Source organism: Quercus robur, chromosome 4 (genome assembly GCF_932294415.1).
Source record: "Quercus robur chromosome 4, dhQueRobu3.1, whole genome shotgun sequence".
NCBI lineage: Eukaryota > Viridiplantae > Streptophyta > Magnoliopsida > Fagales > Fagaceae > Quercus > Quercus robur.
The window spans coordinates 15167617-15195076 of record NC_065537.1 but is presented as its reverse complement, the minus strand read 5'-3'; the positions used below and the strand labels follow the sequence as shown (position 1 = coordinate 15195076).

Below are 27460 nucleotides of genomic sequence, written 5' to 3'. Positions count from 1 at the left end.
CGAACCACGCCAATCACCAACCACGCCGATCAAATCATCAAACTAAGGCCTTTCCGATCATCAAACCATGCCAATCAAATCATCAAATCGTCAGTGGGTTTCAGGTTGGGTGGGTGATGATGGCTTGACTGGGTTTCAGGTTTGGTAGGTGATGAATGGGTTTGGGATTGACTAGGTTTCGGATTGAGTGAGTTGGTTTTTCTTGATGGTGCTGGTTGTGGAAGATTGGTGAATTAGTGGCCGGATTTTGTTGTTGTGGAAGATCAGTGAATCAGTGGCTGGATTTTGTGGAACGGTGGCTGGCTGGGTGTGGGTGTGGACGGAGAAGACGAGGTGATGAGTTTGTGCCAGAGAGGAGAGGGAATGAAATAATAAAAATTCTAAAAAGAATGAATATTTTATTAAATGAATGTGTAGAATAGATAAACTGATATGGGTGTTTTGTAAAAGTGAATGTGTAAAATAGAAAAAGTAGGTTTTTTTCTTGCAAAATAGACAGAAAATTTACACAAGCTGATGTGGTTGCTCTATAGTAGACCATCATGGAAAAATATGTAACCACTCATGCACATTCAACACATTAATGACAACCGTTACTCATCAACCTTAAACTCCTATTAAGACAAAGACTATTACACACAGGAAAATAATTACCTGCAATTATGTACATGAAAACATTTATAAGCACAACAGCTACCCAAGCTACCTATAAAATGGACAATCTGTCCATTTACTAAGGTACATAAAAAATACTACAAAATGCTATCTATATACAAAATATACGGGTGAATACTAACTCAAGCATCGAAGACTCCTCCACCTGGACTCACCCCGGTGGTCTCTTCAACCAATTTTATTTTTCATGCAGATCTCAGATGCTCGTCGAAGGCTCTTTGGACAAGTGACCCAACTAATGATTTTTGGTTTCATCAACAATGATACTAAAATAAATACTTAATAGCGAAAATGGCCTATCATACCGTCGATTTGTTTAATATATGAAATTGAATTAATGAAACTCCCTGGTTTGAGTTTTTTCCTATATTTATGGAGTGTGCTTATCTTGTTGCGCAATCCTTTATTTTCGTTTTATAATTTAATTTTTTTAATAAATATATATATATATATATATATATATATTTTAACTTTGGTGTGATTGTGTTTTTAGAGAAATATTCGAAGAATATAACTGATTGGCTAACGAACTAAGAAATCCATGCGGTAAGCCTACCACAGTGGGAACTATAAATTGATAAATTTTGAATAGCAAATAGTGTAAATTTGGTGTGCTTAAAAAGTAAGGTGATGAATAAATTTAAATAAGTCCCTAATAAATGATACAAGAGTTAGATGCTGTGTAATAAAATTCAAGAGTTAAATGCGTGGATAAGTTGAGATTGTGTGCTAGAAGAGTCCTTAGAAAGTCGTTCATTGCGGGCTAGCCAAAGTTGCCAAATTGACATGACAAAAAGAAGCTTCCAAAGTACCTTATGTGTCTGCTCAGAATGATTGGAGTTTGAGTTTATTTTGAACCAATTCTGAAGTGGCTCTTGGAAGAAATTTAAGGTAAAAATCCAGGAAGATGGTGCCAAAAATGAATTGCCCATGGTCAATCACGTAACACATGTAGAGAAGTCTCAATTTGGTTGCATCTAGGACAAGTTTGATCAATCCCACTTTGATGTAAAATTATAAAGTTTCAAGTGCGAAAACGATCATTAGTCACCACTTGTTCTTGTTCATGCAAGAACTTGTAGGCTGAGTAAACAGAGCAGATACCATTATTTCTAGACCAAACTAATTTACCTTGAGGAGAGTGGAATTGAGCAATAGGAATTCCTTTAGTAATATCCTTAGTTTGGCCAGGTAGTTGTAGGGTGAGATCTTTCATACTGCATGTGTGATTTTGTTTCCGCATGTCCACAGTTCTGGTTCCCTCGTGTTGCTGTTAAGGCCATGCTATTTGGTTCCTCAATGGGCCACCCAGTACCCAAGAGTCATACCATATGTTTACAAGATTACCTTCCCCTGTGATCCAATGCATACCTTTAATCTTAAAAAATATCTACTTCCCAGGTGGAAAGCTTTCCAAATGTGTGAAGCCAAGGGGGTCGTGTGGCTATCTTGAAGAGATATATGTGGAAAATATTTACTCTTTAATACTCTAGCCCATAAAGAATTTGGGGTTTTTCAGAGTCTCCAAGCTTCGTAGTAAGCATAGCAATATTCATATCTCGTATTTTTTTTTTTTTTTTTTTTTTTTAATTTTAAACCTCCTTCCTTTTTAGGCCTAGTGATCATGTCCCAACCACCTATGATTTCTAGTGTCCCCCCACAAAAAGTTACAATTCATCCTATGTATCGTTTTACATATTATTTGGGGGATCATAGCTGTTTGCATGGCATATATAGGAATAGCAGAAGGGGTTGATTTGATTTAAGTTGCCCTACCTGCTATAGATAAGAATTTAGTAAAGATAGGTGTTCCTAAATAAGTTCCCAGGTTGTTGATTGTAGGGATCTCAAATATTCCTTGAATAATCTCCTTAGCCCGCCTACTAGTATTTGGAGAAAAAGTTATCCTGGATTTCTAGGTACTAGTAATCTGTCCTGAACAAGCACTAAAACCGATCCAAAATATCCTTTAATTTTTGACAACCTTGTTGCTTTGCTTTCACAAATAAGAAAATATCATCTGCAAAGAACAGATGTGAGATTCTAATTTGTCCTCAAAATGTAGTAGTTTGTATCTGTTTTTTCCTAACTGCATCTTCCAACATGATAGATAACCTTTCCAAACATAAAATAAAGAGATAAGGAGATAGTGGATCCCCTTGTGTAATTAACCTACTGGGTAGGAACTCCGGCAGGACTACCATTCCATAAAATCTTAAATTAGGTGGATGTGATCGTATTCATGGTAAGCTTTCTAAGGGATTCAGGAATATGGAAGAATTCGGGTTTTTCTCTAATAAAATCCCATTTCAACCAATCATATGCTTTGCCTAGATCAAATTTCAACAAAGTAAATTTGAAGGCCAAAAAACAGATAAATCTCCATGTGAAATATTTGAATGGCTTCTTCAGTAATGCCATAAATTTGAGTATTTCAGTCATAATTTGATACAAACTCCATTTCTATGACATATAATGAATTATGGTGTCAAACATATTTGAGAAAGAAAATATTACAAAAAATTATATCTCTGATTATATATATGTAATCAGGAATTGAAAATGATGAAGAAAAGTATAGACCAATTCTCATCTACCCTGTTTGATAGCCTTACCAAGCATGGGTTTAGAAGCACTCACTGGTGAATTATCTATGTAACCCACCATGCTTGAACTTTCTGAATAGTCATAATAGATGCTAACAGTTCCTCTAGCTGCAACATCATTTCTTAAGCTTCTAGGATCATCAGATTTCCAGTCAGTCAAATATCCAGGCTTTGAAGTTACAGTGTTCACTTCAATGTCTCCTAAAAGCATTGCCACCACACGCGACATTGATGGCCGTAATGTAGGTGATGATTGAGTACACAAAAAAGATACTTGGATTACTCGTTTTACTTCTTCCTCATCGAATTCTGATAATTTGACATCGACAAGATCGACTTCACGGTTGTCTTCATGTAGTTGCCAAGCCTGAGAAAGATATTTTGTTACCAGGCTTCAGAATATAGTATATTCAATGAGTCAACCTTCTAATTGTTCAGAATATAGTACAAAGGTGGAGGAAAGGAGAAATCCAATTGTTCAAATGAGTCAAGGGGTTCAGCATATAGTCTCAAGGTATTGGCTGTGACAAGGACAGAGCTAGGATTTAGAGTGGTGGTGGTGTTTTTTTTTGGGGGGGGGGGGGGGGGGGGGGGGGGGGGGGTGGGGGGGGTGTGGTTGTTGGAGAGGGCAAAGTATGAAAAAACAAATTCATGAAAACAAACTTTTTAATATATTACAATACACTAATCTACTAAAAGGGAACTCGGCCTTCTTTTTGTTTTAATAATTTATCTATGATTATATACTAAATATTAGTGTATAAAATCAAGAATCCGTCAAGAGATCATCTTCCATTTTGATTTTGTAAGCCAAAGCCAATTTTACATCACTAGATGTGGTTGGGCTATTTTAAGAGAGGATTAAATCTTTTTTTTTTAAGGTTCAAAAAAGGAGGAATTTTTATTTTATTGTAAACTATAATATATTGGTACAAAGTGTTAAAGATGAAGGCTTCTGCAAGTTCAGCTCTGGTTCAGTTGCTACAAGTTTTGTGCAGTATGACATGTAGCTTAATTTGTCCAAGTTTGAATCTTATGTAAAACCATTCGTCTTTAGGTCTCTGTATTCAAGTAGTTAGAGTAGCCACATCTCATTTTGTGATTGGTTATTTCAATAGTTTGCTAGATTGTTAATTTCAGGCAGTGCAAGTCAACCATTTAGTTTTTCCTTCTCCTTTCTACTCTGTTCTGTGTGTGTGTGTATATATATATATACACACATTAACAGAGTTCTAATGTTCATCAATTCAATGAAAACAATTTCAGTTTTCTCTCATTCCAATCCAAAGTTTAATACAATTACAAAAAGAGAGTGGATTACAATCAATACAAACACAACAAATAACATTGTAAACATCTTTAAACCACGACAACAAAGCAAATATTAAATCTTTTTTGAAGCCATGTACACCAATGTATCATGGAGATCGTGAATCTAAGATGGATATTAACTTAATCATTAGTATTTTTCCTATCCTTAAAATCTTAGGGGGACTGATAAGTATATTTACATATGAATTTGTAAAATTGTAAAAGATCTAGACAAATCCAGCTGTTTTCTTGATTGTTCCAAGGATCATCTTCATTTCACTTAAATTTGTTATTTTTACTCTCATATATCCATACATTTCATGCATTATAAAGTACACTCTTGCATATCAGGTTTTGTATATTTATTACATGCTTGAAATGCTTGATTAGTTAGGTTTCATGTATTGTTTCACTTTTTCTTTCATTAGATAATGATTTGTTTATGTTGAATATTAATCATTCTAATTATTTCACATGGATATCTCTAGACTCTAGTATTCTTGTGGAAATGTGATGTTTTGCTCTTTTTTCTTTTTCTTTTATAAAAAATTGATTGTAACAATATGAATATATGTTATTCAAGGTTGTTTTGTGGTAAATTGTTTATATTGCTAATAGACACTAGAAACCAGTTGTAGGACTGAGTGGGGCGAGAGCCTTACGCTTTCCCAATCCATAACTTAGCACCTGAACTCAAATAGGGGGACATAGATCATAGGTATTGTTCATGTCCCATGTATTGCTTTTGTCATTTTCTATTTTTAAAATTTTAAATTGTGTTTAGGACTAAAGTAGCGTAGCTTTATTTTCAGATTTAATTATGGTCAAAAGCCATGTTTTTTATTCTTATTAGAGATTCAATGCATCGTTTTTCAATTCAGTGCAATTTTGAGGTTTTCAAAATTTTTTTATATGAATAAATAAAGTGATAACTCCATATAATAAGACTCCCATTCTTTGGGAAGGAAAAGATAATCCTTACAGCATTAGTAAAGCACTAGCCTGAAACTAAAATTTTGCTAACAAAATCCAAAAAAAAACTAGCATTGGGATAGCTACAAGATAGCAGAAACATCTTTCAACTACTTTGCATAGTCAAAATAAATTTTTTAATATATAAATTTTTTTAATTCTCTCTCCAACTCAAACGACTACGCATCCAATTAAAGAAAGATAGCAACCTTCTATATGCAACACATAAACATAGTTCATACCCATTCAAGAAGATACATCTTTTCTTCTTCCAAGCTTGAGTCTGAATTTCGCCTCCCACTAACCATCTCTAGAGCCACTATGCCGAAGGCAAACACATCAGTCTTCTCTGTAAGGTGTCCACGCATGGCATACTCCGGTGCAAGATATCCACTACATTAGTAACACAATTATATGCACAATTGAATATTAACATAACTAAAAATGAAATAAAATAGTAACTAGCTAAGCTTTTGGGGTCTTACATAGTCCCTGCAACACCGGTGCTTATGTGACTCTTGTTATCATCGTATAGCTTGGCCAAGCCAAAGTCTGATATTTTGGGGAAGAGATCAGAATCAAGCAAGATATTACTGGCTTTCACATCTCTACGTACAATTCGAAGTCGTGACTCCTCATGAAGATAAGCTAAACCTCTTGCTACACCCAAGCATATATCATAGCGTGTTGACCAATTGAGATTCAAACTTCTTTCTCCTGTCTCATGCAAGCATAAAAATTTAAACTACTTACTATACATAAATATATGTGCACATAAAGTGAGATAGAGCAGCAACAAAGATGTGTTCTTATACCAAATAATGCTTGATCAAGGCTTTTATTCTCTAGATGTTCATAAACAAGGCGTCTTTTATCTGCCTCAACACAGCATCCATACAATTTCACAAGGTTACGGTGTTGCACAGCAGACATAATAGCAATCTCAGTGACGAACTGGTTCTTTCCTTGGTGTGATGCAGCAGACAGTTGCTTCACAGCAACTACTCTTCCATCATTAAGTGTTCCCTATTTTGCATTGAGTTTCAATCACAAATATTAAAGAAAATAATTAAACGATAAATCATTACTCATCAAGAGATAATTTTGATCTACTAGTGTATATAGAAAATGAGAACCTAGCCAATGAGGTGGGTGGCTCCAATAGATGTAATACACATTTCTTATCTAATTGATGGCTCAAATACAATCAAACTATGTTGAACAAAATTGCATACATTCATTTACAGAAAAATTTACATGGATAAAACTCAATGTTGTTTTGTGTGTGTGTGTGTGTGTGTGTGTGTGTGTGAGGAATGGCTATTTATACCCTGGAATTGGAGGCCAAACCTAACCGTTTTCAGTTTTTAACTGATACCATTAAAATGGAAAGTATATGAAAAGAATGACTAGATTACCACATATAAATATTTGGTCTACAATTTCAATATATGGAATCAAAAACTTTCGCTTTCAGATCATTATTTTCTCCAATGCATAGTTATTAGACATAGACTGAAGTTTGACCCTATGTAGGTTTTGGATCATTGGGTTACTGATTGAACCACAGTTTTAATAAAAAATTAAAAAAGATTAACAACAATTTGGGAATGTGAGTGCATTAGAACTAGAGAAGAAATAGAAAAGGGCTTAAGGATTTGTGTTATGAATATTCAATTATTTTCATTTATGTACTTCTACAACAATCACAACTGCCAGGATGTTAGAAATCATAAGCAATATGAAATAAAGAAAAAATATATATAGAAACAAAATTGAAATAGATGATTTTGCATTGTGATTCTTTACTGCTGGGCAATTGCAACATATGTCTAAAAGCTCCTGGCGATTGCAATATATGTCTAATTTCTGTTAACTTACTTCAGATTGCAGACCTTATGGCACCGACATAGATTTATGCACACAATGTTGTTAATTGCATAGGAACTTACCTTATTGACAGGCCCAAATCCTCCTTCTCCAAGCTTGTTAGCTGGATTAAAATCTTCTGTAGCTGTTTTTAGTTCAGCGTAGCTGAATGTGAATGGTCTGACATCAATTCCTAAGAGCTCTGCAAATTTCAACATAAACGCAGGTTGTAATTCTAAATCCATTGTTTAGTAATCAATTTTATTAAGTTGTGCGCAGAAATTGCGGGATAATTTTAACTTGCTAAATTGAGGAAGCATCCCCATGTTAAGCATTAATTATCAATGTGGTTTGTTCTAGAATGTTGTTGGATTGAAGATGGGGCTTCATTGGTGAAGTAACTCATGTTTCTCCTTACTTTTCCATGATATGCATGTGTGTGCACGTACATATGGGCATGTGTTTTTTATTATTTCCAGACATAGTAGAAGAAGCTTTGGTATAAAAACCTCTATGAAGCTGCAGTTTATATGTGAACGTGATATTGAATTGAAGTTGAATGTGCAGTGTTATGTACGAAACATAACGTGCAGCACTGAGAGGCCAACTCACTAAATAAATTAGTAAAATAAGAAAAAATTCAGTAATTTTAATTCGTAGACTAAATTGAATGAAGTCCAACAACTACCATAAACGTGTAACATGATTTCTGGCTCACCTTCTTCATTGTCATTGGTTTGAAGTCGTTTTCTTTTGCGGATGATATAGAAAACTATGAAAACAGATAGAATGCCTCCAACACCAATACTGATACCCACGATCAGACCAATCAAATTTCCATTGCTACTCCTAGAACTGGGTGTAAATTCTATACAAAAGAAAGGCAGTCAAAAACATGACACCAACATTAAAGGAAAGCAGTACCTCATCTTCTTATTGCATCTACAATTTTTGCATTATGGTACCTGTAGTAGCATTTGGGACTAAGAATGGGTTGTTATTGATGGCACTTATGGCTGAAATAGAAGGTCCATAAGTACCTTCAACAGGTACGCAGCAAGTCCCTTTCCCAGCCCAAAAGAAATGGATTTCAAGATAGTTTTCTGATACCTGAGCCGGAAAATCCCTCTCAATGCCTATGTAAGATCCCCCGGCTTCCTTTCGTATGTCAAAATCTTGTGAGACAAGATTCCCCTGACATAAACATATTCGAAATTTCAAAGGCTTCAGTCAGTTTATCTTTTAAGTAATCGAGAATATCAACTGAAAGGTAAAGCTGATAAAATAGAGAACTCTAAATTTCCTACTGTAACCCCAAAATATACAGGGACTAAAATAGTATTTTTAACATATTCATTATTGGGCAGAACCGCAGAAGTATAATAAGGGTCCGTTTGGATTGAGTTTATTGTTGCTGAAACTAAAAACTGAAAATTGAAAACTGAAAATACTATAGCAAAATAATTTTTAAATGTGTGAAAAGTACCGTGGGATCCATTTTTAATATTTTTTAATGCGTGAACAGTATTGCTACAGTACATGAACAGTACTGCTACAGTGCAAAACAATAATTTTTGTCCACCAAAGTCAACATATGCGGGCAAAAGAAGAGAAAAGAAAAAAAAAAAAAAAAAAAAAAAAAAACAAAGAAAACGCAAAACCAAAACGTGGGTGCAGGAAAACGGGGAATCCAAACGCCCTCTAAGTATTTGTGCCAAGTAGGGGTGGTAATTTTTATCCATATCCATAAACCCACTAATTACCCATCTTATTTGGATAAGTTTTAACTCAACCTATTTGAATATTTGTGTTAAATGGGTAAAAACGCATTTGGTTATTTAATTAAATGAGTCTAAATGGATAAACCCACTAATACCCACTAAACCCATCTAAAATTTAAATAAACAACATAAAATCTAAATTTCTAGAAAATGACTAAAATACCCCTGAAACTTAGAAAATGACCAAAATACCCCTAAATCCCAAAAAATGACCAAAATACCCCCGAAACTTAAAAAATGACCAAAATATCCCCAAAACTTAAAAATTACCAAAATACCCCCAAAACAAAAAAATGACCAAAATGCCCCTGAAATCCAAAAAATGACCAAAATACCCCAAAATCCAGCAAATGACCAAAATACCCCCGAAACCAAAAAATTACCAAAATACCCCTAAAACCTAAAAATTACTAAAATACCACCAAAACCCAAAGAATGACAAAAATACCCCCGAAACCTAAAAATAACCAAAATACCTCCAAAACCCAAAAAATGACCAAAATACCCCTGAAACCCAAAAAATGACCAAAATACCTTTGAAACCCAAAAAATGACCAAAATACCCATAAAACCTAAAAATGACCAAAATGTCTCCAAAACCAAAAAATGACAAAAATACTCTCGAAACCCAAAAAATGACCAAAATTTCCACAAAATCCACAAAATGACCAAAATACCTCCAAAATCTCTAAAATGAGCAAAATATCCCCCAAAACCTCTTAAATGTCCAAAATATCCCCAAAACCCAAAAATGACCAAACCCTCAAAACCCACAAAACGAGAAAAATACCTCCAAAACCTCTAAAATGAGCAAAATACCCCCCCCCCCCAACCTCTAAAATGTCCAAAATATCCCCAAAACCCAAAAATTACCAAAATACCCTAAAAACCCAAAAAATGACCAAAATGCTTCCTAAACCTAAAAAATGACCAAAATACCCCCTAAACCTTAAAAATGACTGAAATACCTCTGAAACCTTAAAATTACCAAAAATACCGCTAAAACCTAAAAAATGACCAAAATACCTCTGAAACCTGTAAAATGATTAAAATACCCCAAGACCTAAAAAATGACTAAAATAACCCCAAAACCTAAAATAATGACCAAATGACCAAAATACCCCAAAAATCTAAAAAAATGACCAAAATATCCCCAAAACCTAACAATTACCAAAATATACCCTAAACCTAAAAAATTACTAAAATACTCCCTAAACCTAAAAAATTACCAAAATACTCCATAAACCTAAAAAATGACCGAAATACCTCTAAAACCTAAAAAATAACTCAAATACCCCCGAAACCTAAAAAAATTACCAAAATACTCTGAAACCTAAAAAATGATCGAAATACCCCCAAAAACCTAAAAAAAATAACCAAAATAACCCCAAAACCTAAAAAAATTATCAATAAAAACCCTTGAAACCCAAATTATGACCAAAATTCCCCTAAACATGTAAGATGACCATAATACACTTGAAACATCTAAAATTACCGAAATAGAGGTTTCAGGGTATTTTGGATGTTTCGAGGATATTTTGACAAATTAAAGGTTCTAAGAGTCTTTAATTCATTTTATAGGTTTTGAGAGAATTTCGGTAATTTTTTAGGTTTCGGGGTTATTTTCATCATCTTTTAGATTCTAAGGTTATTTTAGCCATTTTTTAGGTTACGAGGGCATTTCTGTCATCTTTTAGTTTTAGGGTTATTTCGGTAAATTTCTAGGGTTCAGAAGTATTTTGGTAATTTTTAGGTTTTGGGGTATTTCGGTAATTTTTTAGGTTTCGGTAGTATTTTGGTCATTTTTAGGTTTCGAGGGTATTTAGGTCATTTTTTGGGTTTCAAGGGTATTTGGTATTTTTTGAGTTTCGGGGGTATTTTGGTATTTTTTGAGGTTGTGGGGGTATTTTGGTCATTTTTAGGTTTTGGGAGTATTTTGGTAATTTTTTGGGTTTCGAGAGTATTTTGGTAATTTTTAGGTTTCGGGGGTATTTTGGTCAGTTTTTAGGTTTTGGGGGTATTTTGGTAATTTTTTAGGTTTCGGGGGTATTTTGGCCATTTTTTGGGTTTCAAGGGGTATTTTGGTTATTTTTAGGTTTCGGGGGTATTTTGGTCATTTTTAGGTTTCGGGGGCATTTTGGTCATTTTTAGGTTTTGATGGTATTTTGGTCATTTTTTTGGGTTTTGAGGGTATTTTGATCATTTATTAGGTTTTGGGGGTATTTTGGTCATTTTTAGGTTTTGGAGGTATTTTGGTCATTTTTTAGGTTTTGGGGGGTATTTTGGTAATTTTTAGGTTTCGAGGGTATTTTGGTCATTTTTTGGATTTCAGGGGTATTTTGGTCATTTTAGTGGTTTTTAAGCATATTTGTTGATTTTAGAGATATCAGGGGTATTTTGGTCATTTTAGAGGTTTCATGGGTATTTTGCCACACAACCATACACTGTCAAGGCCTCTCCACGTGCATGGTTGTGTGGCAAAACAAAATTTAAACACAAACTTTTGCTATTAAACTACACAGATTAAGTAAAAGGACACGTTTGGTAAGCTGTAATGATAATTACATAACAATAAGAATAAAAATATATTTTAGGAAATATCTTACTTATATAATTATATTTCCTAAAAAATAAATTATTATTTTTTTTTTAATTTGAAAGAGGGATTAGTTATTTTTTATTATCATAATTGTTATGTGCTTATGGAAAATTTATTTATTTGAAAATATATTAATTTCAAAAATTAATACACCTACTAAAGAATAGCTATTACAACACTTTTAGAGAGTAATAGTTATTCCTCATTAAAAAATAGTTATTCGTAAAAAATAATTATTCTCTGTAATAAAAACATAATCAGACTACTAAATAGTTAAACCACAAGAATAACTATTACATTCCAGGGTCTATTACAGTCTATCAAACATACTGTTAGGTTGAATTTAATCAACCATCTTATTGGCTTTATTCCATGCCAAATTTGCTTGTATTTCAGCATTTAGTAACCCTGTATTTAGGTGGGTTTGTTGTAAGGGTAGTGAGTGAGATAGAGTGTTGATTGCTCAAGAGTGTGCAAGAAAACAGAGACTCGCGACTTGATCTCGCGGGTGGCTCGCGGCTGTAAGCCGCTAGACGCAGCACACGTGCCAAGCATGCCAAAAGGTGAACAGTCATGCTAGTTGGAGCACTACAGAACAAAATAGAACAACTGGCCATACGGTTATCTCACGACTGGATCTCGCAACTCAGTCAAGTCGCGAGGCCAAGCCGCGAGCCACCCCTATTTTGTAAAACCTGACGTTTCACATTCTCCTCTCACCTCAGTATAAATACCCCTTATACCCACAAATGAAAGAGAGCTTCTAGAGAGAATTTTGAGAGAGAAACCTTAAAGAAAAATAAGATTGATTCACCTACAATCTATACATTAGAGTCTCTTCAAATTCCTCAACTCTCTTCCTCTCCATTGTCAAATCCTTGAGAGGCATTTTACCAAAACCTTGTTCTCACCATATTCATCACTGTGAAAGGGCTGTTTGGTTTTCTGGGAAGCAGTTAGGAAGGAACCAATCTACATTGGTTGATGCTACTGTTTAGTAGCGGAATCCGAGAAGCTAGAAAAGAAAAAGGTTCGGCGTAACCTTGTTGGAGCAAGAAGCTTGGAGGGCTTAGGTGCACTGGGTAGATTAGGCTTGGAGGGTCTATTGCTGTCCATGTATCCCAACTACATTTTCTAGTGGATTGTTTACCGCTTGGAGGGTGGCGGAGAGGTTTTTCGCCGAGGGCTTCGGTTTCCTCTTCGATAACACATCGCATGTTGTCTTTGTGTTTGCATCTTCCTTCCCTTTATCTTTGCCTTTTATTATCTGCTTTGGGTTGTGATTTTAATTTGGCTTAGATAGTTTTTCCAATTCTATATTATAGCTTATGTTCATTTTCCGCACGCTAGTTGTTTGACATAAAGCTTGAATTGGTTAATTTGTAAATTGGGGGTCTAAACGTTCAAGGGTGTTTATACACATATTTGAACTTTCAATTGGTATCAGAGCGGGTGCACTTGTTGTGGTTTATTACCTGAGTGCGATCCTAGACCCCTGTGTTGTGGTAGCTGTTATGGAAAATACCATGCTGAATTGTAGTTTAAGTGTTTGTGAAAATGACTCTATGCATATGTTTGAAGGGTGTCTTACCAATGAACTTATAGAGTTGTTAAAAACCAAGAAACATGCTAGGATTTTTGTTCACATGCTAGAATATTTTGAAAATCAGAATCATATCTTACACAGTAGCATATCTGAATCTAAATCATTAATTGAGAAATATAAAAGAAAGAATAGAATGTTGTGTGAGATGATTGAGAGTCTGAAAATGAAAGGTCAATCTGATAGAAGCATAAAAACTGATGATGAGTTTTTGTTTGAAGGTCAAGAATGTTTGTCTCATGTGAGCCTATTTGTGCATACCTCATTGAAGGTGTTTAATGCATGCTTGTGGTATCTTGACAGCGGTTGTTCTCGCCATGTGACAGGGGATAAGTCATTGTTTAAGACACTCAAAGAAAAGGTTGGTGACATGTGACTTTTAGTGATGAAAGTCATGCTCAAGTCCTAGGCAAAGGGACTATTGAGATACCTGGATTACCGCTGTTGAAAGATGTGTTGTACATAAAAGGGCTGAAGGTAAATCTGCTGAGCATCACTCAAATTTGTGATGATGATTTCCTGGTACAATTCTCTAAGAAGGGATGCTTGATCATCAATGAAGAAGGGATTCAGTTCTTGGAGGGAAATCGGACTACAGACAACTGTTATGGAGTAGTTCCCACAGCACCCATCTCGTGTAGAAGTGCTCGTGTTGATATGTTGGAACTTTGGCATCACAGATTTGGGCATGCGAATTTCAAACAAGTAGCTAAAGTGTCCAAACTTGAAGCAGTTGAGGGACTTCCTAAGTTTGGAAAGGTGAAGAAGACCATTTGTGGTGCATGCCAAATGGGAAAGCAAACAAAGGCAAGTCATCACAAGGTGAATGTGATTGCTACTTCTCGGTGTTTGGAGTTACTTCATGTTGATCTAATGGGGCCTACCAGAACTGAGAGTCTAGGAGGAAAGAGATACATTATGGTCATTGTGGATGATTACTCAAGATACAGTTGGGTTGAGTTCCTTAGAGAAAAATCAGAAGCATGTGAGAGGTTGGAAATTCTGTGCAAGAAACTACAAAATGAGAGAGGGGTCCCTATTGCCAAAATTAGAAGTGATCATGGGAGGGAATTTGAGAATGCAAGATTCGAGTCTTTCTGTGAAAAGAATGGAATCAAAAGAGAATTTTCAGCCCCCAAAACTCCACAACAAAATGGAGTGGTAGAGAGAAAAAATCGAGTGATTCAGGAAATGGCAAGAGTCATGTTGCTTAACAAGCAAATACCTCAAAAGTTTTGGGGAGAAGCTGTCAACACCTCGTGTCACATTGGCAATAGAATATTTTTCCGAGTAGGAACAAAGAAGACCGCCTATGAGATTTGGAATGGAAAGAAGCCTAGAGTGAAGTATTTCCGGGTGTTTGGAAGCAAATGTTATATCCTAAATGATCGGGAGAATCTTGGGAAGTTTGATGCGAGAAGTGATGAGGGTATTTTTCTTGGGTACTCTACTACGAGTCGGGTGTATAAAGTTTTTAACAAGAGAACTAAGACAGTGATGGAGTTCATCAATGTCAAGATTGATGATGCCTTATCTAAGGTGGAGATGATTGATGATGGAGAAGGGCCGAGCACCAAAGAACCCGATGTTGAGGTCGAAGCTCTTGATATAGAAGTTGAAAAACCTACACCAGAAGAAGAATCGACTCCCATCAACCCAAGAATGGATACGAGATCGATGTCTAGAACATCAAGTCCTCTTACTCCTCCGAAAGTCCATCCTCCCATCTCTCGAAGTGATGAAGTCTCCACATCAAAGAAGCCATCTTCAAGAGTAATTAAGAACCATCCAGAAAGCAACATCATAGGGTCTCTAGATGAAAGTCTTCACCTCAGAAAAGGAAACATCTTGTTGGCCAATCATGTAACATATCATTGCTACCTTGCTCAATTTGAGCCAAAAAGGGTAGAAGAGGCCCTTCAAGATGAGAATTTGGTTGAGTCAATGCATGAAGAGCTGAATAAGTTTGTGAGGAATGATGTGTGGGAACTTGCTCCAAGGCCTGAAAATGTTCATGTCATAGGCACAAAATGGATTTTCAAAAACAAAACCGATGAAGATGGAGAGATAATTCGAAACAAATCTCGGTTAGTAGCTCAAGGATACACTCAAGTAGAAGGAGTAGACTTTGATGAATCCTTCGCTCCTGTGGCAAGACTCGAATCCATTTGAATTCTCATGTCCATTGCATGCACTATGAACTTCAAACTCTATCAAATGGATGTAAAGTGTACATTTCTGAATGGATACCTAAATAAAGAAGTGTTTGTTGAGCAACCAAAAGGATTTGAGGATCCTCACTTTCCTGATCATGTGTTGAGATTGAAGAAAGCCCTTTATGGTTTAAAACAAGCACCTAGAGCTTGGTATGATCGGCTTACACATTACCTCCTAGATAGAGGATTCAAAAGGGGATATGCTGACCGAACTTTATTTGTCAAAAATGATGAAGATTATCTCCTTGTGGCATAAGTTTATGTTAATGATATAGTGTTTGGGGCTACCATTGAAGATCGTGCTATTGAATTTTCTGAGGAGATGAAGAAGGAATTTGAGATGAGTATGGTGGGGGAACTCATATTTTTCTTGGGTCTTTAAGTCAAACAATAGAAGGAGGGTATATTTGTTTCACAAGAGAAGTATGCTAGAAACATTGTTAAGAAGTTTGGACTAGACTCCAAAAAACATGCTTCCACTCCCATAAGCTCATCTACTAAGCTGAATGTTGATTCTTCTGGAGTAGAAGTAAGTCCTACCTTATATAGGAGTATCATTGGGAGTTTACTCTATCTTACAGCTACTAGACCGGACATTGCATTCAGTGTTGGTGTTTGTGCCAAATATCAAGCTAATCCAAAGGAATCTCACCTGACTGCAGTTAAGCGAATCATTCGATATGTTAATGGAACTTCAAACTATGGTTTGTGGCATTCAAAAGACTCAAATGCTTGTCTTGTCAGGTATTCAGATGCTAACTGGGCTGGTAGACGATCGAAAGAGTACTTCAGGAGGCTGCTTCTACCTTGGTAACAATCTTGTCTTGTGGATGAGCAAGAAACAAAATTTCGTATCTCTATCTACTGCTAAAGCAGAATACATCGCCGCTGGAAGTTGCTGCACTCAACTTCTTTGGATGAAGAAATTACTTCATGATTATGGAATTTCTCAAGAGACAATGTGTGTCTTTTGTGACAACACCAGTGCCATCAATCTTTCCAAGAATCCTGTCCAGCATTCAAAATCTAAACACATAGAGATACTGTAAGGTTGAATTTATTCAACCATCTAATTGGCTTTATTCCGTGTCAAATTTGCTTGTAATTCATCATTTAGTAACCCTGTATTTAGGTGGGATTGTTGTAAGGGTAGTGAGTGAGATAGAGTGAAGTTTGCTCAAGAGTGTGCAAGAAAACAGAGACTCGCGGCTGGGACTCGCGGGTGGACTCGCGGCTGCAAGCCGCCAGAAGCTGCACACGTGCCAAGCATGCTGGAAGATGAACAGTCATGCTAGCTGGAGCACTACAGGACAAAACAGGACAACTAGCCATACGGTTAACTCGCGACTGGATCTCGCGACTTAGTCAAGCCGCGAGCCACCCCTGTTTTTGTAAAACCTGACGTTTCGCATTCCTCTCCCACTCCAGTATAAATACCCCTTTTACCCACGATTGAAAGAGAGCTTCCAGAGAGAATTTTGAGAGAGAAACCCTAAAGAAAAACCAGATTGCTTCACCCACAATCTCTACCTTAGAGTCTCTTCAAATTCCTCAACTCTCTTCCTCTCTATTGTCAAATTCTTGAGAGGCATTATACCAAACCTGGTTCTCACCATCATCATCACTGTGAGACAGTTGTTTGGATTTCTGGGAAGCAGTTAGGAAGGAGCCAATCTTCATTGGTTGATGCTATGGTCTAGTAGCGGAATCCGGGAAGCTAGAAAAGAAAAAGGTTCGGCGCAACCTCGTTGGAGCAAGAAGTTTGGAGGGCTTAGGTGCACTGGGTAGATTAGGCTTGGAGGGTCTATTGCTATCCTTGTATCCCAACTATATTTTCTAGTGGATTGATTACCGCTTGGAGGGCGGCGGAGAGGTTTTTCGCCGAGGACTTCGGTTTCCTCTTCGATAACACATCGCGTGTTGTCTTTCTTCCTTCCTCTCTATCTTTGCCTTTATATTATCTGCTGTGGTTTTATTTTGTTATGGCTTAGATAGTTTATAACCAATTTCATATTATAGCATGTGTTAAGTTTCCGCACACTAGTTGTTTGACATATTGCTTGAATTGGTTAAGTTGTATTTTAGGGGTCTAAACGTTCAAAGGTGTTTTGTACACGTTTTTGAACTTTCAATTGGTATCAGAGCGGGTACACTTGTTGTGGTTTTATTACCTAAGTGTGATCCCAGACCCCTGAGTTGTGGTTGTTGTTTTGGTTTATACCATGCTGAATTGTAGCTTAAGTGTTTGTGAAAATGACTCTATGCATATGTCTGAAAGGTGTCTTACTGATGATCTTGTAGAGTTGTTAAAAACTAAGAAACATGCTAGAGTTATTGCTCACATGCTGGAATATCTTGAAAATCAGAATCTTGTCTTACACAGTAGCATATCTGAATCTAAATCATTGATTAAGAAATATAAAAGAAAGAATAGAATGTTGTGCGAGATGATTGAGAATCTGAAAATGAAAAATCAATCTGAAAGAAGCATGAAAACTGATGATGAGTTTGTGTTTGAAGGTCAAGAATGTCTGTCACATGTGAACCTATTTGTGCATACCTCATTGAAGGTGTTTAATGCGTGTTTGTGGTATCTTGACAGTGGGTGTTCTCGCCATATGACAGGGGATAAGTCACTGTTTAAGACACTAAAAGAAAAGGTTGGTGACTATGTGACCTTTGGTGATGGAAGTCATGCTCAAGTCCTAGGCAAAGGAACCATTGAGATACCTGGTTTGCCTCTGTTGAAAGATGTGCTGTTCATAAAAGGGCTGAAGGCGAATTTGCTGAGCATCACCCAAATTTGTGATGATGATTTCCTGGTACAATTCTCTAAGAAAGGATGTTTGATCATCAATGAAGAGGGGATTCAGGTTTTGGAAGGAAATCGGACTACAGATAACTGTTATGGAATAGTTCCCACGGCACCAATATCGTGTAGAAGTGCTCGGGTGGATATGTTGGAGCTGTGGCATCACAGATTTGGGCATGCCAACTTCAAACAAGTAGCAAAAGTCTCCAAACTTGAAGCAGTCGAGGGACTTCCTAAGTTTGGAAAAGTGAAGAAGACCGTTTGTGGTGCATGTCAAATGGGGAAGCAAACTAAGGCAAGTCATCACAAGGTAAATGTGATAGCCACCTCTCGGTGCTTGGAGTTACTTCATGTTGATCTAATGGGGCCCACCAGAACTGAAAGCCTAGGGGGGAAGAGATACATTATGGTCATTGTGGACGACTACTCAAGATACACTTGGGTTGAATTCCTTAGAGAAAAATCAGAAGCTTGTGAGAGGTTGGAGATTCTGTGCAAGAAACTACAAAATGAAAAGGGGATTCCGATAGCCAAAGTTAGAAGTGATCATGGGAGGGAATTTGAGAATGCAAGATTCGAGTCCTTCTGTGAGAAGAATGGAATTAAAAGAGAGTTTTCAGCTCCCAAAACTCCACAACAAAATGGAGTGGTAGAGAGAAAAAATCGTGTGATTCAAGAGATGGCAAGAGTCATGTTGCTTAACAAGCAAATACCTCAAAAATTTTGGGGAGAAGCTGTCAACACCTCGTGTCACATTGGCAATAGGATTTTCTTTCGAGTTGGTACAAAGAAGACTGCATATGAGATATGGAATGGGAAGAAGCCTAAAGTGAAGTATTTCCGGGTATTTGGAAGTAAATGCTATATCTTAAATGATCGAGAGAATCTTGGGAAGTTTGATGCAAGAAGTGATGAGGGTATTTTTCTTGGCTACTCTACTATAAGTCGAGCGTATAGAGTGTTTAACAAGAGAACAAAGGCTGTGATGGAATCCATAAATGTCAAGATTGATGATGCCTTACCTAAGGTGGAAATGATTGATGATGTAGAAGGGCCGAGCACCGAAGAGCCTGATGTTGAGGTAGAAGCTTTGGATATAGAAGGTGAAGAACCTATACCAGAAGTAGAATCGACTCCCATCAACCCAAAAATGGAAACGAGATCGATGTCTAGAACTTCAAGCCCTCTTACTCCTCCAGAAGTTCATCCTCCTATCTCTCGTAGTGATGAAATTTCCACTTCAAAAAGGCCATCTTCAAGAGTTATCAAGAATCATCCGGAAAGTAATATCATAGGATCACTTGATGACGGTCTTCGCCTCAGGAAAGGAAATATTCTGCTAGCCAATCATGTAACATATCACTGTTATCTTGCACAGTTTGAACCAAAAAGGGTTGAAGAGGCTCTTCAAGATGAGAATTGGGTTGAGTTAATGCATGAAGAGCTGAATCAGTTTGTGAGGAATGATGTGTGGGAACTTGCTCCACGGCCTGAGAACGTTCATGTTATAGGCACAAAGTGGATTTTCAAAAACAAAACTGATGAAGATGGAGAGATAATTCGAAACAAGTCTCGGTTAGTAGCTCAAGGATACACTCAAGTAGAAGGAGTGGATTTTGATGAATCATTCGCTCCGGTGGCAAGACTCGAATCCATTCGAATCCTCATGTCCATTGTGTGCACTTTGAATTTCAAACTTTATCAAATGGATGTTAAGTGCGCATTTCTGAATGGATATCTAAATGAAGAAGTATTTGTTGAGCAACCAAAAGGATTTGAGGATCCTCATTTTCCAGATCATGTATTAAGATTGAAGAAAGCCCTTTATGGCTTAAAACAAGCGCCTAAAGCCTGGTACGATCGTCTTACACATTATCTTCTAGATAGAGGTTTCAAGAGAGGGTACGCCGATCGAACTCTGTTTGTCAAAAATGATGAAGATTATCTCCTTGTGGCACAAGTCTATGTTGATGACATAGTGTTTGGGGCAACTATCGAAGATCGTGCTACTGAATTTTCTGAGGAGATGAAGAAGGAGTTTGAGATGAGTATGGTGGGGGAGCTCACATTCTTCTTGGGTCTTCAAGTCAAACAACAGAAGGAGGGTATATTTGTATCTCAAGAGAAGTATGCCAGAAACATTGTCAAGAAGTTTGGACTAGACTCCAAAAAACATGCCTCCACTCCCATGAGCTCTTCCACTAAACTGAATGTGGATTCGTCGGGAGTTGAAGTAAGTCCTACATTGTATAGGAGCATCATAGGGAGTTTTCTCTACCTTACAACCAGTAGACCGGACATTGCTTTCAGTGTAGGCGTTTGTGCCAGGTATCAAGCTAATCCGAAGGAATCTCATCTGACTGCTGCTAAGCGAATCATTCGATATGTGAATGGTACTGCAAACTATGGTCTGTGGTATTCAAAAGACTTAAATGCTTGTCTTGCTGGGTATTCAGATGCTGACTGGGCTGGCAATGTAGACGATCGGAAAAGCACTTCAGGCGGCTGTTTTTATCTTGGTAACAATCTTGTCTCGTGGATGAGCAAGAAGCAGAATTCAGTGTCTCTATCTACTACAGAAGCAGAATACATCGTTGCTAGAAGTTGCTGCACTCAGCTTCTTTGGATGAAGAAATTACTTCATGACTATGGAATTCCTCAAGAAACGATGTGTGTCTTCTGTGACAACACCAGTGCCATCAATCTTTCCAAGAATCCTGTCCAGCATTCAAAATCCAAACACATAGAGATACGTTACCATTTCATTCAGGATTTGGTAGAGGAAAGAGTTGTGTGTCTTGAGTTCATACACACCGACAATCAAAAGGCGGATATCTTCACCAAGCCTCTCGATGGTCCACGGTTTGAATCACTCTGTAAGACCATTGGTGTTGGTACAATTCCTTGACTCTCTTGTGTGTTGTGTGCTTCACATATTTATAATATGTTAAGTCTGTCAGTGTTGGGGCACACACCTCTTTGATTAGCTTTTTGTGCAACATGTTTCTTGTTTGTTTGTCCATTTGTGAATACTGTTGCTTCTTTTTATGTTTGTTCAATCATTTTTGTTTCTTGTGTCAAAAATCCAAAAATCACATAAAAATTAGAAAATCAAAAAGCTTGATTGACTTTGTTGAGTATTGTCTCAAAACTTGTTTTGCCTTGTACCTTTGTGCTAATGGCTTTGTGCATTTTCGAGCATTGCTTGTTTTCATGCACTTATATCACTGTGGGAAAAATCTTGAAATCTATGTGATTGTTGTAAATAGATCTTCAAACTTGTCATGAATGATTAGTGAATGGTTATGTTGATCTTGAGACATGCATAGACTTGTGTCTATATATCTTCCCACTTTTTATTTTTGTTTTGCTAAAAAGAGCTTACCAAATGTAAATCTCCAAATGAAAAGAGATATTGACCTGCAAAAGCCTGTCGCACATTCTAGTATTTGACTAGGAAAAAGGGTAAGCGACCTTATATTAAAGTGAATGTTCATTCAAAAAGGCCAAAGGCTTGTTCATTAAAGTGAAATGTCAAATATCACTCTCACAATGAGAGGTGATTGCCTCAAAAAGATCAAAAAGATCAAATGTTGATTGAAAGTGGAGTCAAATGATAAGCTCCATGTTATGATTATCAAGTTGTGTGGGAGGTCATATATACATATTTCTATAATTCAGATGGGTCACATGATCTAGTGCTAATTGTGTATGCCTTGGTTGAATTGATCATTGAAGCTTCACATTAGACGAAGGACTATCTCATTGTTGATATCCACACATAACACACAAGTTTATGTTCAATAAATGCCATATTCATTTGTTTGATTGTACTTGATAAAATGTGTTTTCACATGCTCAATCTTTGTTAATTCAAGCACAAAAAGATTTTTGAGTGTTTTAGGTGTTTTTGGAAAGTATTTTGTTAAAAAAATCTGAAAATTTCAAAAATCCAGTTTTGCCCTGTTTTGGCGGCTCAGTCGCGGGTATGTCAAGTCGCGAGACTCAGTCGCATCTTCGCTGGTCATTTTTGGCGACTTGTTCGCGAGTGGAAGGTCCAGTCGCGAGGTTCACTCAGAGATTTTCGCGGCTCAGCTCCACTCACGGGTAGACCTTCCAGTCGCGAAAAACACTTTTTGTCCTTGAGTGTTTTGGCGGCTTGATCTGGCGACTTTTTGGCGACTCGATTCAGTTGCGAAAATCGCGTGTTTTGGATATACAGGGGCAGTTTTTAAACTTTTTATTTTTCCCTCGATCTTTTTGTGACTGTTCATTGTCTTTCTCATCTGCTCTTACACTTTGTCACCGTGCCTCCATTTTCGATCTCCAATACTTGCCTCTTTTCAGCTCAAAATCGTCGACTAACAGGTATGGTTTTCTGTCCTGCACTCTATTTTACTTGTTGTTATGGTTTTCCCTCTGGTTTATTCACATTTGATTGTGATTTTGTGATGGGTTTTTAGCTCAACTATTATTCTTTGTCCATGCTTCGCTTGGATGCTTGTGTTTCTATTTTTGAGCTAGTTTATGTTGGTGGTTGTGTTCTTCATCATGTGTTTAGCTAGGGTTAGCTATTTTTGTCTAATCTGCTGTTGATGTCGTGTTTCACTATGATCCTATGTGGTATCATGTTGATGTGTTGTTGAATGTGGGTCCTTTTTCAGCTGATTATGTGGTTCTATTTGGTCTCCCTATATTGTGTAGTTCAATTTGGGCCATTTGTGTCCCTTATTGCTATTTTCTGACCATTCTCATCCAGCTATTAGGGTTTCTTCATTGTCCTTAAAATTCCTCTAACCCACTGCTAATATAGTCTGTTGGATTGTGTTCTGTCATTTCCCTTGTTCATAATGCAGACTGGTCATGTCACCATTCAAGAAAGCTGCTGTGAAAGGAGGTAGTTCCAAAGGGAAGGAACCAGTAATTGATGTTGATGATTACCCACCTCCACCAAAAGGGACTCGCTCTTCATCAAAGAGATTCGATCCCAACAAGTTCAGATCATATGCAGCCTATCAGTCTTATGAAAATTTCTTTCTACATGCCACACCATTACTAGAAAGAGCTTTGGATCAGTCCTCACTTCATGACACTGACATTCCGAAATGGTTTGCTCACAAGGATTGGAATTATCTTCTCTCTGATCCGGATGACGTGTATGAAGAGTTGGTAAAAGAATTTTATGCTAATGCAATTGTGGAAGGAGATGAACTTAAGTGCTGGGTTCGGAAAAAGAGCTTTTCTGTCTCTCCTTCATATCTGGCAGAAATTCTACACATCAACAGACCCATTTTCCGACATTCACCAGTTTATGATGATCTCTGTCCTGATGAGGAGCTTCTCAAAGAAAGTCTTGGTCAAGACTTGGAGTTCTCACCCAATGGCAAATCCATCAGTGTTTCCTCTCTTTCTCCAAAACTGAGAGTGCTTACAATTATGATGTTTCATAATTTGTACCCCTTATCAAGCACTGGGTATATGAACCTTGGACGTGCTTTGTTTCTTCATGATCTAATCTCTGATATGGAAATAGACATCTGTGCTCATATCTTTCATGTTCTGCGCAAAACGGTTCTTCGAAATGAGTCTCGGATATGCGTTCCTTTCTGCAGTCTCATTTCACGGATCTTGAAGCTCAAGGGAATTTATCCAACGGCTGATGAGTCTCCTATCCCCAAACTAAGTCCAATCAACATGCGTACATTCAATGCAAGCATTGGACATAGTCGGAAGAGAGCCAAACCAGAAACTTCTGCTTCTCACAGTGACTCTCAGTTTAGCACTCTCTCCCTAGATGAGAAACTTGATCGCATTGTACCCTCTGTCCACGAGTTGAATACAAAGATGTCTGGACTCACAGCTTCTCTACACCATCAAAGCACTCGATGGGATATGAAGTTTACTTCTCTTCAAACTCAATTGGATCAAATTCAGAGAAAGCTGGAAGAGGATGATTAGCCTATTCCATGACAAAAAGGGGGAGTGATATAGGCATGATCAAAGGGGGAGAAGGCATGATCAGAGGGGGAGAATATTACTTAAGGGGGAGTGTCTTTACATTCTTCTTCAGTTTCAATTTTTTTCTTTAAGTTGATAGATTGTGTTTTGTAAACTGTTATTCAGGATTGTTGTGTGTTTGTACCCATGTGCTTTTGTAAGCTTTTAGGGTTAATGGTTTATGCATAGTTTGTAGGCTATATGGTATGTACCTTGCTTTATGCAGCCTTTATGCTATGTTGAAATCAATACTTTAATCTAAATGTTCTGCATTTTGGTTTATGTACTGTCACTCTTGTGCCCTTGTAGGATTGTTCCTAGATGCATATGCCTTGTGTGTTATGCATTGGTTGAGTGTGGAGCATACAAGTGTCTTGCCTTGTGCTTGTTAACTTGTATGTCCTTGTGTTCATTCCAAGTGTGAATGAGCACTGTGATCACTACCTTGTGGTGTTCACTTGGTTGATCAAGCCATGGTTTGTTTATTAACTCCATCTATGCTTGATCACATATTGCCTGTTTCATATGCATTTATAATTTTTTGCTTACAATGATCATGGTGTATTGTTGTGTTTCAGGAGTATTATGTTCATATGATTCAAGTGCTTCACAGCTTCTAGAGTTAGGTGTGAGTGAGTTTTGTTCAACTGTTCCCAACTCACATGTTAAGTCTAGAGTCTGTTTTAGGGTTTTGTCACGGAATAGCCAAAGGGGGAGATTGTAAGGTTGAATTTATTCAACCATCTAATTGGCTTTATTCCGTGCCAAATTTGCTTGTAATTCAGCATTTAGTAACCCTGTATTTAGGTGGGATTGTTGTAAGGGTAGTGAGTGAGATAGAGTGAAGTTTGCTCAAGAGTGTGCAAGAAAACAGAGACTCGCGGGTGGACTCGCGGCTGCAAGCTGCCAGAAGCTGCACACGTGCCAAGCATGCTGGAAGATGAACAGTCATGCTAGCTGGAGCACTACAGGACAAAACAGGACCACTGGCCATACGGTTAACTCGCGACTGGATCTCGCGACTTAGTCAAGCCGCGAGGTCAAGCCGCGAGCCACCCCTGTTTTTGTAAAACCTGACGTTTCGCATTCCTCTCCCACTCCAGTATAAATACCCCTTTTACCCACGATTGAAAGAGAGCTTCCAGAGAGAATTTTGAGAGAGAAACCCTAAAGAAAAACCAGATTGCTTCACCCACAATCTCTACCTTAGAGTCTCTTCAAATTCCTCAACTCTCTTCCTCTCCATTGTCAAATCCTTGAGAGGCATTATACCAAACCTGGTTCTCACCATCATCATCACTGTGAGACAGTTGTTTGGATTTCTGGGAAGCAGTTAGGAATGAGCCAATCTTCATTGGTTGATGCTACGGTCTAGTAGCGGAATCCGGGAAGCTAGAAAAGAAAAAGGTTCGGCGCAACCTCGTTGGAGCAAGAAGCTTGGAGGGCTTAGGTGCACTGGGTAGATTAGGCTTGGAGGGTCTATTGATGTCCTTGTATCCCAACTATATTTTCTAGTGGATTGATTACCGCTTGGAGGGCGGCGGAGAGGTTTTTCGCCGAGGACTTCGGTTTCCTCTTCGATAACACATCGCGTGTTGTCTTTGTGTTTGCATCTTCCTTCCTCTCTATCTTTGCCTTTATATTATCTACTGTGGTTTTATTTTGTTATGGCTTAGATAGTTTATAACCAATTTCATATTATAGCATGTGTTAAGTTTCCGCACACTAGTTGTTTGACATATTGCTTGAATTGGTTAAGTTGTGTTTTGGGGGTCTAAACGTTCAAAGGTGTTTTGTACACGTTTTTGAACTTTCAGATACGTTACCATTTCATTCGAGATTTGGTAGAGGAAAGAGTTGTGTGTCTTGAGATTATACACACCGACAATCAAAAGGCGGACATCTTCACCAAGCCTCTCGATGGTCCACGGTTTGAATCACTCCGTAAGACCATAGGTGTTGGTACAATTCCTTGACTCTCTTGTGTGATGTGTACTTCATATATTTATAATATGATAAGTTTGTTTGTGTTGGGGCACACACTACTTTGTTGGCTTTTTCTGTAGCATGAGTTTGATTGCTTGTCTATTTGTGCATACTTTTATTCTTTTTTTATTATTTTATTTTTGATCAATTTTTTCTTCTTTTATGTCAAAAATCCAAAAATCACATAAAAATTAGAAAATCAAAAAGTTTGATTGACATAGTTGAGTTTTTGTCTCAAATCTTGTTTTGCCTTGTACCTTTGTGCTAATGGCTTTGTGCATTTTCGAGCATAACTTGTTTCTTTGCACTATTATCACTGTGGGAGAAATCTTGAAATCTATGTGATTGTTGTAAATAGATCTTCAAACTTGTCATGAATGATTAGTGAATGGTTATGATGATCTTGAGACATGCATAGACTTATGTCTATATATCTTCCCACTCTTTATTTGTATTGTTTTGCTAAAAAGAGCTCACCAAATGTAAATCTCCAAATGAAAAGAGATATTGAGCTGCAAAAGCCTGTCGCACATACTAGTATTCGACTAGGAAAAAAGGGAAAGTGACCAAAAATTAAAGTGAAAGTTTATTAAAAAAGCCAAAGGCTATCTCATCAAGGTGAAATATCTATTATCACTCTCACAATGAGAGGTGATTTTCTCGAAAAGATCAAAAAGATCAAATGTTATGATTGAAAGTAGAGTCAAATGTAAAGCTCCAAGATATGTTATCAAGTTTTGTGGGAGGTCATATACACATATTTCTATAATTGAGATGGATCACTTAATCTAGTGCTAATTGTGTATGCCTTGGTTGAATTGATCATTGAAACTTCACATTAGACTAAGGACTATCTCATTGTTGATATCCACATACAACACACAAGTTTATGTTCAATAAATGCCATATTCATTTGTGTGATTGTACTTGATGAAATGTGTTTTCACATGCTCAATCTTTGTTAATTCAAACACAAAAAGATTTTTGAGTGTTTTAGGTGTTTTTGGAAAGTATTTTGTTCTAAAAATCTGAA

General features: G+C 37.1%; 1 protein-coding gene across 1 annotated transcript in view; it reads right to left on the bottom strand.

The window, feature by feature from the left end:
- Positions 1-3046: 3046 nt before the first annotated feature.
- The window catches only part of LOC126720672 (probable LRR receptor-like serine/threonine-protein kinase At1g56140), a 28168-nt gene continuing 3754 nt past the window's right edge, over positions 3047-27460 (bottom strand). The window contains exons 2-8 of the mRNA XM_050423414.1: positions 8399-8627; positions 8152-8301; positions 7517-7635; positions 6380-6590; positions 6050-6281; positions 5807-5957; positions 3047-3648 (exon numbers count right to left, since the gene is read on the bottom strand). Coding sequence (XP_050279371.1) covers positions 3265-3648; positions 5807-5957; positions 6050-6281; positions 6380-6590; positions 7517-7635; positions 8152-8301; positions 8399-8627 — 1476 coding nt within the window. The 3' untranslated portion in view covers positions 3047-3264. The remainder of the gene's footprint in view (positions 3649-5806; positions 5958-6049; positions 6282-6379; positions 6591-7516; positions 7636-8151; positions 8302-8398; positions 8628-27460) is intronic.